Source organism: the organism of the source record quoted next, unplaced genomic scaffold, assembly GCF_019419815.1.
Source record: "Pyrus x bretschneideri cultivar Hongxiangsu unplaced genomic scaffold, Pyrus_bretschneideri_v1 Contig41, whole genome shotgun sequence".
Classification (NCBI taxonomy): Eukaryota; Viridiplantae; Streptophyta; class Magnoliopsida; order Rosales; family Rosaceae; genus Pyrus; species Pyrus x bretschneideri.
The window spans coordinates 447855-463683 of NW_025999735.1; the positions used below are offsets into that span (position 1 = coordinate 447855).

Below are 15829 nucleotides of genomic sequence, written 5' to 3' on the forward strand. Positions count from 1 at the left end.
TTGCTTGGTGGTAAAGCTTTATAAAAAAAGTAAAATTATTTTGTGTTTGACAATTTATTTTCTATGTTGCTTATAACTTTTATTTTGATTATTTTTTTAAAGTTTTGTTGACAGAGTTTATTTGGTTTTCTCACTCTGTTTTTGTTCATAAAAAAGATTTTATTAATAGATAGTTTAGATAATATGAGTTCAACTCTATTATATAGCAATTTAGTCCGATAATATGTTGGTATATGAAAGCATAATTAAATAATAATAGTGTGTGATTAAACTGAAATACCATATTTAATCATAAATCAGTTTTATGTAAATTTTTCTCTAATATAGAAAATCTCCTTTATAAAAACTTGAAAACCAAAATGTTTGAATGCGGTCCATGGTTGTTAGCAACAATATTTTGTTTGTCCTTTTTATTCGCATTTTGCAGTTGGTAAAATTAACTAAAGGACTAAACACCCATCTCTTTCTTTCAAGCATGTACATTTCCGTAGAATATTCTCAATTAGATAAGTTCACACAAACTTGTCAGGGAGTTACAAATACTTGTCTTTGAATTGAAAAATATTCAAACAATGATAGCATAGTCTTATTCCATTAAGTAGAGGTCGTTGTATGAATTTTAGAACGCCACTGCACTCAATTTTCCTCTTATCTAATTTGACTTCTTCCAGCCCATCCTCTAATTCGTGTACCTGCAAAATTTAGTTAGAGAGAGCTTAAAAAGCTCAGTACAGATTTTAGGCCATCACAATAAGTAATTGACAAAATTCGATTATCAAGGAAACAATTAAAAACACATAGTACTTTTGGATGCAACGTAAAACACCTCGTCTATTCCTGTTGGTTCATTTGATAGAACACGAAGACATGTATGTTTCATACCATACATTTACCACTACAGTGGTGGTATGGAAGTTCTATTATATAAACCAACTCCTGTAAAGGCATGCGCACTTTGGGCTAATCTGACACTTTGTTAGTCGTCTTGCTTGACACTTTGTTGCTAGTATTGAATTATTTGATAAAGATCCTGTACATATTCGACTGACCTGAGATTTGGTGCCACCAAGAGTCAAATCCGGATCTTCTCTGGATCCTCTTTATAAGGATTCCAGAGATTTGCGAATTGTGTCCGTTCGTCGTTCATTCATACATCATGCGGTCAGAAATCATTTTAATTTTTTATTATTTAAAATTGAAGACAAACAGTACTTGACGAAAACTAACCGTATGATGTACGATAAATGAACACGATTCGCATATTCCCGAGATCCTAATAAAGAGGATTAGGAGAGGATCCTAATAGCCAAGGGTCAAGCTTAACTACACAAAAGTTCCTATCCACTACCCCAATTTTCATGAATTTTCTTAATAAGCCAACTCATTTTCACACACCTTTCTTTTTCCACAAAGCATCGACAATCAGAAATGAATTCTCAAAACCAAACCATATACAGAAACACAATCATATTCAATTAACATTCATAATCATTAGGGACGGCGGCGCCGGATTCTGGCGAGATGGGAGATACACAATCGGTGAGAAGGAAACCTCAGACAGAGAGAAAAAGAGGGTCTAATATAACTAAACTTTGTTTTAAATGAGAATCCCCTTTGCATAAAGGGCTTGTCACAAAAAAAAATTCTTATCTATTTCATTTAGCTGGAGGTGGCCTAAACTTTAACTCCCCATGCTTGAGTTTGCATGAGCTGTTGAGTTGTGGGAAACAATGATCTGAATTTGTAGTGTCCAACTTCAATTTTACGTAACACTTAATGTCACATCTTCGTCCGGGCTCCCATCACATCCTGGGCTCAACTCTACAGTAGCACGATATTGTCTGCTTTGGGCCCCGACCACACCCTCACGGTTTTATTTTTGGGAACTCACACGAGAACTTCCCAGTGAGTTACCCATCCTGAGATTACTCTCGCGCGAACTCGCTTAACTTTAGAGTTCCGATGAACTTCGAAGCCAATGAGCTTCCTAAAGGCCTCGTGCTAGGTAGAGATGGGAATATACATATAAGGCTTACAAGATCCACTCCCCTGGGCGATGTGGGATGTTACAATCCACTCCCTTTTGAGGCCTGACGTCCTCGTCGGCACATATCCGGCCAGGGATTGGCTCTGATACCAAATTGTCACATCCCAGCTCGAGCCCCCACCACATCCCGGGCTCGACTTCATCGTAGCACAATATTGTCCGCTTTGGGCCCCGACCATGCCCTCACAGTTTTGTTTTTGGGAACTCACATAAGAACTTCCTAGTAGGTCACCCATCCTAGGATTGCTTTCGCGCGAACTCGGTTAACTTCGGAGTTTCAAGCCAGTGAACTCCCAAAAGGCCTCGTGCTAGGTAGAGATGAGAATATACATATAAGGCTTATAGGATCCACTCCCCTAGACGATGTGGGATGTTACACTCAATACCACGTGCGTTTTAATTTCTAAATTGATATATATAGGGAATTGTTATTGGCACTCCAAAAATCTCATTCTACACTTGTAAGAAGTGTAGAATGAGATTTTTGGAGTGCTAATAACTTCCCTGTATTATTAATTTTTTTTTACATATTTCCCTATATATAATAATACTTCCCTATATATATAATTGTTAAATCCTTTATTTTTAAATTTTTTTTTGTATCTTTTAGCGTCTGCCAAGCTACTACTATTGAAAATATTATTGATTTTTTTTTATATTATTTTATAAATAAGGAGATATTGTTTTATTCATAACTTTTTTGGTTGTACAAAACATATTATCTACACTAAGGGGTGAAAGTAGACTAAGTCTCACACTAGGCTAACCATTGTAAAATGATTCAAATTCGTCTTTAGTGAAAACCGAACTTAAGACCTCTCACAGTACAAAAAATGGATCTTTTGATATAGACGTCTCAATTTTGAATTTTCTAGATCAAACATCCATGCCTTTTAGTGATTTGATTAAATTTTTTTTGTCATAATTTTGGTGCTATGACACACCCCGACCCAGAAAGTCCACTTGGACCCTGAATCGAGCTGTGCTGGCCGACACCTGGAAGGTGACGAAGCCATAAAATGTGATAGTGTACAAAAAGTGAATAAATTTGAATCTAAAAGTGTCTAAGTACCAGAGTGCGCTACGAGTGGGAGTGAACCCATTTCACACGCGATGTCAGAGCATAAGTAAGGTATAGTAGTATGGGTAAGAATCATACCCTCAAAAATATCCATCAATACTAAGATTCGCCACAGATTCTTGTCGATACAAACTCAGCAGCTAAAACCTGGAGGGCACCAAACAGAAGGTGTGAGTAAGCAATAAAACCAAGCTTCCCAAAGTTATTACCTCTCTAAAAGTAATGCCCCTAAATGTAAAACCCGTATCGTTTTCCATAAGACAGTACAACATATATACATATATCCAAACCATACTCAGAAATGACCAAAACCACGGTTTGCCATTAACTCTACCATACATTAATAAGTAGGCCAAATGAACTAAATCAATACAAAGTGATATATCAGTCCGAGTCATCTAAAATGACATGTACAACTTATCCGTATCTCATCAATCATGGCTAGCATATAAGTCGGAGTCACCTCTAGTGACCTGTACGACTTATCCATATCTCATCAATCCTGGCTAGCATATAAGTCGGAGTCACCTCTAGTGACCTGTACGACTTATCCATATCTCATCAATCATGGCTAGCATATAAGTCGGAGTCACCTCTAGTAACTTGTACGACTTATCCATATCTCATCAATCCTGGCTAGTATATAAGTCGGAGTCACCTATAGTGACCTGTACGACTTATCCATATCTCATCAATCCTGGCTAGCATATAGCTCAATAAGTATACCTGCACACGAGTCGGAACCACCTAAAGTGGTCTGTACGACAGGACTGGGTGTAAATAAATACGCTCAAGTGCTACGATCACGTGAAGACTGGGCGAATAATCGCGGGTCACCTACGAGTCGGAACCACCTAAAGTGGTCTGTGCGACAGGGCTGTGCACCTACCTTGGATCCAAGGTGAGCGTAAGGTGCGGGAGGTGAACATCACGTGAAGGACTGTGCCCTGGCCACGGGCGGGAGCACTAACACCGGGGTGCAGGTTTATGAGCTCTCAATGCATCTCAATATAACATGTGCAACTCATAGCAACCAGTACGACAGTATCGAAGTTGCCTAACACATAACTGTAGTCATGCTATAACGCAATCGATTCAACTAGTACCATAAACTCACCTGAACTTACCTGGGTGTCCTAAGTTCACCTTTGCACTTGAAAGCATTCCCAATAATTATATGCAAGTAATATACATATTGATATACCATGATGCAATCTAATACTCAACCATGTCGTAGCATGTTCAATTATAAACAATACAGTGAGAAGTGTACAATCAATAACGCCCTACTCCCAAACTACTTATTTTCAGGGATAATTATCCATGACGACCCAATTAACACTAATTTAGCTAACTAATTCATAAAACTAAAACTTGCCTTTACCAATTTCCTTCGCCTTACTCAATTTCCCAAGCAAGGCTTTTGTCTCAAATATTTTATGGCTGCATCTAACGTCTCGTTAGACTGCCTACGTACCCTAAATAGGGATCAAGCCATTCGTAGTTCATATAGGTACTTCAAGCATTCACAATAATTATATATGAAAGTAATATACCTAATCAATTTAAAAGTGTTGATAGAACTCTCAACAATATGTACGATAAAAAGGAAAAGATCCACTTACCTGGAGTCCATGCTATGATTCTCTAGCGCACACATCGAGGCGTCCTGAATGATTGGTCCCTATGACCAATTATCAAATCACATCTCAGAACTCTTATCTGAAGAATACGTAATTCACATAAAACACAACCTCAACGACATTCTAAAATAGTTTGATACCCATTGACCACAAGTCAACCGTCGATCAAAGATCGACGGTAGGGTTTACAACCCTGTATAACTTGACCCGGAAGATCCGCATATCAGATTTCCAATCCACAACTCCCAACGATCCACAATATGTTTCTAGAATAACATACTAAAATTTCATTACGATCCAACGGTCAGATCTCCGCCAATTGCCTAAAACAAGTGGCCATGAACATTTATTTTACTAACTTACAAATCCAATTCAGGAAGATCCGTAAGTCGGATTCCCGATCCATAAATTCCTATGATCTTTAAATATTACGTATTATAATGTATCCAATTTTGATGACGATCCAACGGTCGGATCATCGATTCACATTTTTATCAAGTAACGTATCGTAACGAATTTAGGTTCCAACTATCAACCTACGTCATTCAAATGACAAAACTGAAATCAAAACATTCGACATAGCCTAAAAATAGCATTGGCGGCTTACTGGCCACGCGCCGCCGCGGGTGGCGGTCGGCCGTCCCGACTTGCCGGAAAATCCAACTATTTCCAAAAATTCTCAAACTTCACAGAAATGAAGATCTCAGTGAGTGGAGCAACTTTCATACCTGCCACGAAGTCCAAAAGTGGACGGAAGATGGTCAATTTTGCCTACGAAGCCGGCGGGTGCCTAAAACTTCCCGACGTCGATTCGTCGTCTACGGTGGTCCAACGGGGTCAAGGTTGGTTGGGTTTTGCTCCTGGGATGATGGGCTACAAAGCCCAAGTGGTGGCATCGGCCATTGCTTTGCCGATTTGCCGGAAAATCGAAAAGGGTGGCCGGAGCACCATTGATTTTCGTCAACTTTCGTGGCCTCAAACCGCCCCATACCATGGTTAATCAAGGTGGTTCTTGGGTGGGTTTTGTAGAGGGGAATGAGAGCTTCAAGATGGTGGTGGTAGCATCGAAAAAATCCACCGGAGTTGGCCGGAATTGGCCTTGGAAGATGGACTCGCGGTGGTGCGGGTATGGGTGCACGGGAAGCTCTCTTCCCCTTTTTTTTTTTTTTTTTTTTTTTTTTTCTTTCTTTTTGATTGGCTGCAAGCTTCACTTTTATTTTCTAATTGGTTCCTTGTCGCTTTAATTTAATTGGTCCACTAATCCCACAAGGTGGGAATTCAAATATTTAAATAACCAATTTCAAACGTCCATAAGTATACCGTTATAATCCGGACTCGCAAACGGATTTCGCCTATACGTTCGTACCAAAGAGTACTACGAGGATATGCTTAAAGAATAAGTCCCACATCTCTCAAGTCGATGGTCAACGGAAGTCAAAGTCCTTGCCTCTAGGGCAATTTCGTAAATTCACGCTTTTAAAATAAAATAAAAACGTAAAATTTGGAACGGGTTGTCACATGCTATATGCACATTATATTGTAACAAATTTCCTATAATCTAGCCTTTTGATTACACTCTCCTTTATTAGAGATAATTGTTAAAAAAAAAAAAAAAGTTGGTTAGATTCAATTTATTTTCACAATAATGCTACAATTTAACAATAATTATCTACTATTGAAGATATTTTCTTTCCAAAATAGTTTAAAATATTTTTAAATCCCTCAAAATCAAACGTACCGAAATGAGTTTTTCTTTTCGTACGTTAAGAGAAAATAGGATTGAAAATAGTATAAATGTACCAATGCACAATGTGTACAAAATAAAATGTACCAAAATAAAAATAATGTACCAATATTAATAATATATATCAAATCAAACGTACCAAAATCGCAAATAAACGTACCAATTAATGATTTTTGTAAATTCAAACGTACCCGCAAATAATATATACGTAATATATTATACCTAATAATAATTCGTCAACAACTATACTTAAAAAAACAACAAAAAAAATATATACATAATTTCACAAAAAAATTGAAAATTACATGAGCTTTTATGTTGATCACCATGTGACATCCCACATCGCCCAGGGGAGTGATCCTTATATGTATATTCTCATCCCTACCTAGCACGAGGCCTTTTGGGAGCTCACTGGCTTCGGGTTCCGTAGGAACTCCGAAGTTAAGCGAGAAGGGGGCTAGAGCACTCCCAGGATGGGTGACCCATTGGGAAGTTGCTCGTGAGTTCCCAAAAACAAAACCGTGAGGGCATGGTCGGGGCCCAAAGCGGACAATATCGTGCTACGGTGGTGGAGCGGGCCCGGGAAGTGGTCCCCCCCGGGTCGGGATGTGACAATTTGGTATCAGAGCCTAACCCTGGTCGTGACAATTGGTATCAGAGTCTAACCCTGACCGCGTGTGTGCCGACGAAGACGCCGGGCCCCTAAAGGGGGTGGATTGTGACATCCCACATCGCCTAGGGGAGTGATCCTTATATGTATATTCCCATCCCTACCTAGCACGAGGCCTTTTGGGAGCTCACTGGCTTCGGGTTCCGTAGGAACTCCGAAGTTGAGCGAGAAGGAGGCTTAAGCAATCCCATGATGGGTGACCCACTGGGAAGTTGCTCGTGAGTTCCCAAAAACAAAACCGTGAGGGCGTGGTCGGGGCCCAAAGCGGACAATATCGTGCTACGGTGGTGGAGCAGGCCCCGGGCCGGGATGTGACACACCAACTATTTGAAAAAGAAAAAACCATTTGAAAAAAAAATAATATTAAATGTTTGCATAAAAAGCATATTTTTAAGAAGAGAAAAAATAGTTTAACTACTAAAATCTCCACTAAATAAGGAAAAGTGCATCCTGCAGGTAAAATGATAAATTCAAAATTTATTTTAATTTTAAAAAATAAATGTGACTATTGGTTAAAACGCTTTAATCAAAATTTAAAAAGACATAAATGTTTAATCTAAATGATATAGAAAAAACGTAAAAAATTCCAATTTTCCCAAAAAAAAAATACCGATAAACTGTAGTATAAAGCGGCGTATTCATGACTTAAACATACTAAAGGATATCGAAATCTAGAAAAACCGAAAAAACCGAAAACAAAAAAGTTTGGAAAAAAAAAAAAGAACTGAAAAATAACGCAACATTGCCTTTATAATTACGTCGGGAGAATTAAATCAACGGAAAAAGGAAGGGAATTGTTATTAGGCCAATTACAGTTCCCAAAAAAAAGACTTGGGTCTTCGCCGTTTCAGTTTTCTTCTTCCGAATTGGGGATAAATTGAGTTTTCGCCATTTCGTATCCAGTTCCACATCTTTACAGTATCGATCGATCGAGAGAGAAGGAATGGGAGTGCTGTCGAACAAGATTGAGAGGGATCTTCTGAAACCTGGAGATCACATCTATTCATGGCGCCACGCGTACCTCTATTCCCACCACGGTTCTCCTTTTCTCCTTTCTCTCCTTTTAATTATTTTAATTTTTATGTGTTTATTCATTTATTTGCATATCAGGAATTGTTTGTTGATGCTTTTCCGCTTTTTGTTTCTGGGACTGTTTTTCCTTCACTTAAGTATCAAAAGATTGGATTTTTATTGTTAGTTTCTGGGTCTGTTTTTCGTACTAGATCTTTCTGTCTGATCAGTGATCACAGTAAGATTAGTTCCTGAATCCACAGTTCAATAGCCTACTAGTACTATCTGAAAATTTCAATCATTTCTACTACTTTTTGTTGTTGTTAATTAGTGGGATCGTATAATTTGCGGAAACTGTTGTGTGCGTGTGGACATGGCTGCAGGCGACAATGGGTTGCTGTTTATATATATTTGTATGTGAATGTTGCTAGTAAGTATTGTTCAAGTAGGGGTATTGGTTTAAATTCAGCTTAAGTGGAAGAGGAAAATTCGAATAGCAAGTCAGGCGAAAACGAAGGACAGAAAAAAAATAATGATTCTTTAACCTTGAGGAAGTTAAGTTTTGTTATCAGACTGAAATGGTTTGAGACATCATTGAGTTTACAGTCAAGCAATTTGCACGGTTAGTCACTGGATCAGCATATTCACCACTACTTAGAAATTGTGATTAGAAGAATGTCGATCGAAATGATTTTTCTTTAACTTGGAAGCAGTTATTTTGGTTATTGGTGACTGCAATGAGTTTACAGTAGAGCAATTTGTATAGTTATTCAATTGTCAGTGGATCAGCGGCTTTTACTGATTATGAAATCCCTAGTTCTAATCGTCAATTGATTGCATTGCTGGTATGAGTCGTGATTAAAAGAATGTTATTGATCAATGTGGACGTACGGTATGCATTATTTTTTTTGGGTCAGTCTCCCTCTGGCACACACTTATACACAAGAATACTCTGGGGTTGGACTTTTGGAATATGATTCCATTATTTAGATTGAGAGGGCGAATTAGGAGAATTGAGTGGTTTTGTTGAAGTTATATATTCCATTTGGAGCATGTACTGAAGGAGTCCTCACATCTTAGTTCTCTACCTATGTGTCTGTAGTTTTGATGATTTTTTTGAAAACTTGCGCAGTTTAGTTTTCTTTCATCCATAGTTTTTCTTCTTTGTACTTCCATCAGTTTTCGTTATTGTATGAGGACAACTTTTGTGTATTTTACTTTTAAATCCTGCATTTAATTCACCTTGGAAGGCATGGCATTGCTGATCGTTTATCTGCTATGTGATCTCAGGGATATACGTTGGTGAAGGAAAGGTTATTCACTTCACTCGAGGAGCTGGCCAGGAAACTGGCACCGGAACTGTGTTAGATCGCTTCCTTCTAAGCAGCTCTCCATCCCATTCTTCGGACAATCCCTGCCCAAACTGCGGAGACCAATCGACACTTGATGGTGTCATCTCTTCTTGCATAGATTGTTTTCTATCAGGTGGTGATCTTTACCTCTTTGAATATGGTGTCAATCCAGTTTTCTTTATTGCCAAACCTAGAGGGGGTACCTGTACCCTTGCCCGGTCTGACCCACCCGAAGATGTCCTTCATCGCGCTTCTTTCCTTCTGCAGAATGGTTTTGGTAGTTATGACATTTTCAAAAACAACTGTGAAGACTTTGCTATATATTGCAAAACAGGTTTGCTTGTGTTCACTAGCATTAGTGTGGGCAGGAGTGGACAGGCAGCCTCCATTGTAGCTGCCGCAACAGCTGTTGTTTCTTCACCGCTTCGCTTTTTGACTACCAGTTTTACTGGTCTGGGTGTTGTAGGCTGTGGCATGTATTGCATTAGTAGATTTGTTTCTGATATCGGAATACGCCGAGATGTTAAGAAAGTACCGGTGGAGAGACTGATTACCCCCTGTGCCCTAGACGAGTCAGTGGTTGCAACTGAAGTGCTCAAGAAAGAATAATTTGTGTGCATAAACCGAATTCGTATGGCTTCAAAAGTCGAATATTTTGGTTGTATTATACATTGATTGTTGAGTGTTGGTATTAGTAGTTTATAATTGCTTGTATTTTTCGCGGTTGTGACGATAACGGTGAATGATATATTCATTCGTTGGTTTATGTATTTTGCTTTGATTTGTTCACTTGGTGTACTTTGTTCATCCCTCTGTTTTTTGCTACATTTATATCATGCCCATGAAATGCCCTGTAAATTTGGTGCGAAAATCACTGATGCGAGAAACGAAACAAGTTCGCTATTCTTGCAGCAAACTTAAGAACTTTCACAACCAACCTCTTACCGTCGACAAATATTGTAAGCTGTTATTTAATCATATAATTACATGTACAGATACAAATACAGGGATGACAACAAAATCTGTTGTGTTACAAGAAAGTACACAATCAATCAACATCCAAAAACTGAATGATATACCAAATGTTAATCCAACAATGAAATCTCCAGCTAGTAAGGCCAAATACTACCGCCGCCTGGCTTTTTTACGAGAATCTGACTGTATTCCGGCCTCGATGTCTGCAGTTTACACATTCAAATGTTAAGATCTAAAACTTTTAACCATTTAAATTGAACATTTACCAGGCCCTCTTGAAATGTGTAATATAGAAGAGATTAAGGAATGAACTCCAAGATCATTACATGGGTACATAAGAAGGATTTGCAAGTGACACCTTCCAAGTAGGGATTTCAAATCCCTCTCACATGGCTTTGTAATGGTCATGGAGAGTTTTTTGTAATGCCGTCGTCCCTCCTATTCAACTTTTTTGATCAACTAATAACTTCCCATCAATCCCTTGGAACTTGGAAATCCCTTAACCCGAAAATCGCCTAAAGTGAATCTTTATATCATCAAATCATAATATTATTGGTATGTGATAGTCTTTATCAAGGGTTTCTCACCCCAAGTTTATTTATGTTGTCTAAATAATGCAAGGTAGTAACCCAGCAAACATCAACTGCAATCAATTACTCTAGCAGCTTAATCATCATCCATTGCTGAAATTAAGGATTAATTTCAAATTTCTAGAAAAAGGTGATTAGCGTAAACAATCTTAGACTTAGCATGAATAGACAAAAAACCACCCACAAAGAAATCAATTTGTTATGAAGCTTCTATTCAATGGGATGTTTGGGCCTTAAATGCATCCTTGGTTTCAGATTAATGCAATCTAATTGGCATATACTGATATTTAGTTCTATCTTTGGAGGGTCTTTCTTTCTACTTGTTAACTAATGGAACTAGAAGGCATTTTGCGCCACAACGTGAAGGGGTAAATGAGTATGTTGTGTGAACTTCGGAATGGAGAATTCTTCTCTGGGTTTTGTTTACTCCTATTTAACTGCAATGATTCTATGACCAAATCAGATTTTGGCTAAGCTGTATTAGGTACAGGTTTCGACAGGTTGACCAGGGTATTTTGCTTTGACTATGCACTTGCAATTAACTTTTGGCACTAAACCAAAACCATTTTTTTGGTTCTTTCTTTTACTACTTAGCTTCCTAGAAATGCATAAACCTTAGATTCCTTTCTTACTTATGTTAAACCTTCATTTCAGCTACATTCATGAGAGGCTTGCTATTTCTAAACTACATAACCCCCATATAACAGACTGCGACTGCAATCCCTCGAAACAAGAGTGCTGGGGGTCAAAAGATTGATTCGGGGGTAAGTCCCGCAGAAATAAGCAAAAGCTGAACCTTTCTTTTTAAAAGTTACTTAATCTGTTATACAAGCGATGTCGGGGCAGGGGGACTTGAACATAGGATCTCAGGTGCAAGGGTAAACGCTCTTAACCACTTTGAGATACAAACCCTTGCCCTTTAGTAGCACTTCTCTCTCCGAATAGGTCCCAAATTCGAATACCCCTATCCCTATTGATTATAAAAAACTACTAGCAAACCCTTGGTTAATAATTTAAACGTTTTCGGTTCTATAATTATGTGCTCTTACATTCAAATATCCAGAACAGTTTTGCCCTATTCAATCAGCAAGAGTTAAAAAAATTCAAGGATCTGTATAATTTGTTCGTCCCTAAAATTAACATATCACATGAGGTGATTAATTATATGAACCGAATCAATTTCAAGAAAATTAAAATTGCATAATTAACGAAATTAACATAATATAATGACAATTAGGAAATCAAAATCCAAAAATAAAGAATCCAAGGAAAGAATCAGAAGAAAAATTGAGAAAAAGACGAATTGGGAACTTACGAGATCTTTGAAAATGATGAAAGCGATTACGAAGAAAAGAACAAAGAGGATTTCGAACTCGGCGAATCGAAAGAACCGAAAGACCGACTTGACGCCCCCAGTCAATGCGGCCTCGTTCGAATTCCGGCTGCTGACTCGTTTCGCCATCGTTGCAGTGGTGGCTCTGTATCGTGTGCCTTCGTTTACCTTGGTAGTTGGTAGTAAAGGGGTTCGCGAGGATGGCATTGATTTTGTCCAGTTTCCTTTTAAATTAATAAAAGAAAAATACAGAAAAGTCAGATTCAGATAAAAAGTAAAACAGAATATTAGTCAATGTGCAAATTTAGCTTATTCTTGTTGTAAAATCGACAGTGTGTGTGCAGTGGAATAAGACACAAAATTTACGAGGTTCCTCTACAGTCAGTGTGACTGGAGTACGTCCTCGGGCAGCAGTAGTGCTTTCATTATAATTTGGAATAATAAGAGTACAAAGATAACTCTATTTATTCTCTCCTCTCCTCTTCCTCTCTTTCTTTCTCTGCTCTTTTTCTTTTTTCTCTTTTATCTTTTCTGTTACACGAAAACATATGGAGTGCTCTATTTATAGAGCAACTCCATATTGATGCATTAACTGCATATTGAAATTTGTAACGCGTCTTCTGACAGCACAATTCATTTTCGACTTTCATTTTCTACAAATGGAACTGTGGGCATTCATTGCCCATGAGACTTTTCAACACTCCCCCTTGGATGCCCACATATCAACATGAGTTGCCTCGTTAAGATCTCGATCTATTTTTGGATGCTCCCCCTTGATGAGTATCTCCCCCTGATTTCAAATTATTTAGGCTGATCATTAATCCTGCTGCTTTAGTCATTTAGCGGTGATAGTTGCCGAATGAGGTGTTTCACTTGTTGTTAACTTTCCACAGACTTGTTCTTGAACTGGGTTTGAGGGCCTTCTGCTAGACTTCTTCCAAAGGTCTGAATTTACCTATTTTATTTGGAACTGAATTTGATTCAAGGATGGTGGACACTTGATCTTGAATCGTACTTATGATTTCTTCAAAGACCGTCTAGGCTTGATCTTGAATGAAATTGGACCATGAAGAGCTTCATGTGATAAGTGATCTTAGACTTTGTCGGGGATGAACTGACATGTGTTTGTTGTGGTTGTCTCCACATGCTTCAATGTATCATTTTCACTTGCCTTACTTGCTCCCCTTGCAGAAGTGGTATTTTCCTTATGCAGGTTTGGCATCTTCTCGTGTAGTATTTGTCCTCTGATACAGGAGTGGGATGCAAACCTGGTATTTGAATGGACCATCACTTCTTGGTGGCAACGCAAGTTTGAGTGGAGGTTCCGACATATTGCTTTCTCTGTCCTTGTCTTGGCAGGTAAGAACAAGGACAAAGGAAAGGACAGGGAGATTGCATGATATGAGATACTCTTGCTCTCGTCCCTGATGATATGAGATACTCTTACTCTGGTATGACTTGTTTGTAAAGGTATTCTCGGAGAGGAAGAAAACTGAGTATTTCGAGATACTTCGTGAAATATGCATTCTCGGAGATGAGGAAGAGTTAGATATTTTTCAGTTATGCCTTGCCATGAAGGACAGAGGTTGAATATATATGGATTTCCCAATAGCAGGTAGTAGTGCTGTGCCTTTACTCTTGTCAGCAACTGTGGTGTAATTAGAACAGTAAGATTCACGCGTTTTCAACTTTATCAGAGATCTTTGACAAAGTTGCACGTGATATCCAAGAGCTGAGATTGCGTCTGAGAAAATGTTGACAAACATCATGCAGAGAAATCCGGCTTTTGAAATTTGAAAATCGGTGTCTCTTCGATTTTTGAATAAGTGGTCATGTTGCCCCTCCTTTTATAGAGATATCAATTTTGTTCAGAAACACTCAGAAAATTGTTGCCTGCAGAAATTTCCCTTTCTTGCACTTCTGAGATTTTATCTGACTTCCTTCATCATTTCTGAAAATGGCTTGCCCATCTAACATTTGCTTAGATTTGAGTCTCAGGATTGATACAGGCGAGCAGCGTCAGGATAACATATGGCGCCCGTCCTTCTCATCTTCTAATGGTCCTCTTACGGTTGGGGACTCTGTGATGAAGGATAACATAACTGCTACAGTGGTAGCCAGGAATCTTCTCACTCCAAAGGACAACAGAATCCTTTCAAACCGGTCTGATGAGGCAGCCGTTCAAGACTCATTGGCTCTCAGTGTTCAATGTGCGGGCTCTGTATCCAATATGGGCCAGCGCTTACTTGCTCGAACTCACCAAGTTGAATCATTAATGGCTGAGGTGGCAAGTCTTAAACAAGAGATTAGAGGGCTTAAGCATGAGAATAAAGTGTTACACATGCTTGCAAATAATTACTCTACGAGCATGAAAAGAAAGCTCGACCAGCTACTGGAATCCGAAGGTCGGACTCAAAATGACAATCGGGGGTTCGAGTCTTTATTCCAAAGACATCCATTGTCTTAGCTGTCTGGAGTTTCACCAAGTATTGAGACTCCAAATAATCAACTTCTGGTGTCTTCCCCTTCTAGGGTACTTCCGAGTACTGAGGCTTCACATGAGTAACCTTTGTGAAGGTTCCTTTTTGTTTGTTTGTTTTAACTCATGTGTATATAATTGCTCGGAGATATTAATATATAAGCTTTATTTCATTCAGTGTATTGTGTTAAATACAATAAAGCATATATTTCACTAAGATGTGGTACTTCTGGACCAAATATCAATTTATCTTTACCCCTCGCGAAGATAAATGATCATTCTTAGTGTATTAATTATTTGAGTATTCAACTCATAATCTTCAATCCATATGATTCTTTAATGTCGTAAACATCATGGATAAGATTCGTGTTGGCATATTGTTCGATTCTGCAGTTCGAGACAATATTTCTCTCAACACTTTATAATCTTTCTTGACTCTTCAGGAGTCCCAATTTAATATCATCAACTCTTGCAAGAGATTTTAGTATGTTGCAACAATACCATAATGGAAGTACTCACTAAGGCAATTTATACCATTCATTGGTATTGAGTACATAATTTATGCTTTACCCTTCCGGGGCTTTCTTCAAGCAATTTGAATCCTTCAGGGATTTTCTACATTTCATGACACATTTTCCTCTAGAATTTATACAGAGCAATTTGCTTCCATGTATATTTGAAGGATTTATTTATGGAGATATTATGTGGGCGACTCATAACCCTTCATATATAATTCTCCATTCATATGAACTCGTTTCCAACCCTGTGTCTTATCATATGAGTGTATTTCACGGTATTACAAATGCCCATATGTAACCTTCTAGGTTCAACATCTTTTGGCTATTTGTATTGTATCCAAGTATATAGGTATATTTTTCCACGTTCTTACAAAATTATAATGGAT

The 15829-nt window shown here is 38.2% G+C and overlaps 2 protein-coding genes across 2 annotated transcripts; one reads left to right on the forward strand and one right to left on the reverse strand.

The window, feature by feature from the left end:
• Positions 1 to 7967: 7967 nt before the first annotated feature.
• On the forward strand, positions 7968 to 10337 carry LOC125469291 (protein LEAD-SENSITIVE 1-like). The gene is made up of 2 exons (XM_048566466.1): positions 7968 to 8222; positions 9487 to 10337. The coding sequence occupies exons 1-2, from the start codon at positions 8129 to 8131 to the stop codon at positions 10155 to 10157; spliced, it is 765 nt and encodes a 254-aa protein (XP_048422423.1). The 5' UTR covers positions 7968 to 8128; the 3' UTR covers positions 10158 to 10337.
• A 152-nt stretch (positions 10338 to 10489) lies between these two features.
• LOC125469292 lies at positions 10490 to 12664 on the reverse strand. Its single transcript, XM_048566467.1, has 2 exons — positions 12429 to 12664; positions 10490 to 10726 (listed from the first exon to the last, which is right to left on the reverse strand). The coding sequence occupies exons 1-2, from the start codon at positions 12651 to 12653 to the stop codon at positions 10658 to 10660; spliced, it is 294 nt and encodes a 97-aa protein (XP_048422424.1). The 5' UTR covers positions 12654 to 12664; the 3' UTR covers positions 10490 to 10657.
• Positions 12665 to 15829: the final 3165 nt, after the last annotated feature.

Coding starts and splice junctions, on each gene's coding strand:
- LOC125469292 (XM_048566467.1), bottom strand. CDS start 12,653: ATGCCATCCTCGCGAACCCCTTTACTACCAACTACCAAGGTAAACGAA. Junction 10,727..12,428: donor TCATCATTTTCAAAGATCTC/GTAAGTTCCCAA, acceptor TGTAAACTGCAG/ACATCGAGGCCGGAATACAG.
- LOC125469291 (XM_048566466.1), top strand. CDS start 8,129: ATGGGAGTGCTGTCGAACAAGATTGAGAGGGATCTTCTGAAACCTGGA. Junction 8,223..9,486: donor GTACCTCTATTCCCACCACG/GTTCTCCTTTTC, acceptor ATGTGATCTCAG/GGATATACGTTGGTGAAGGA.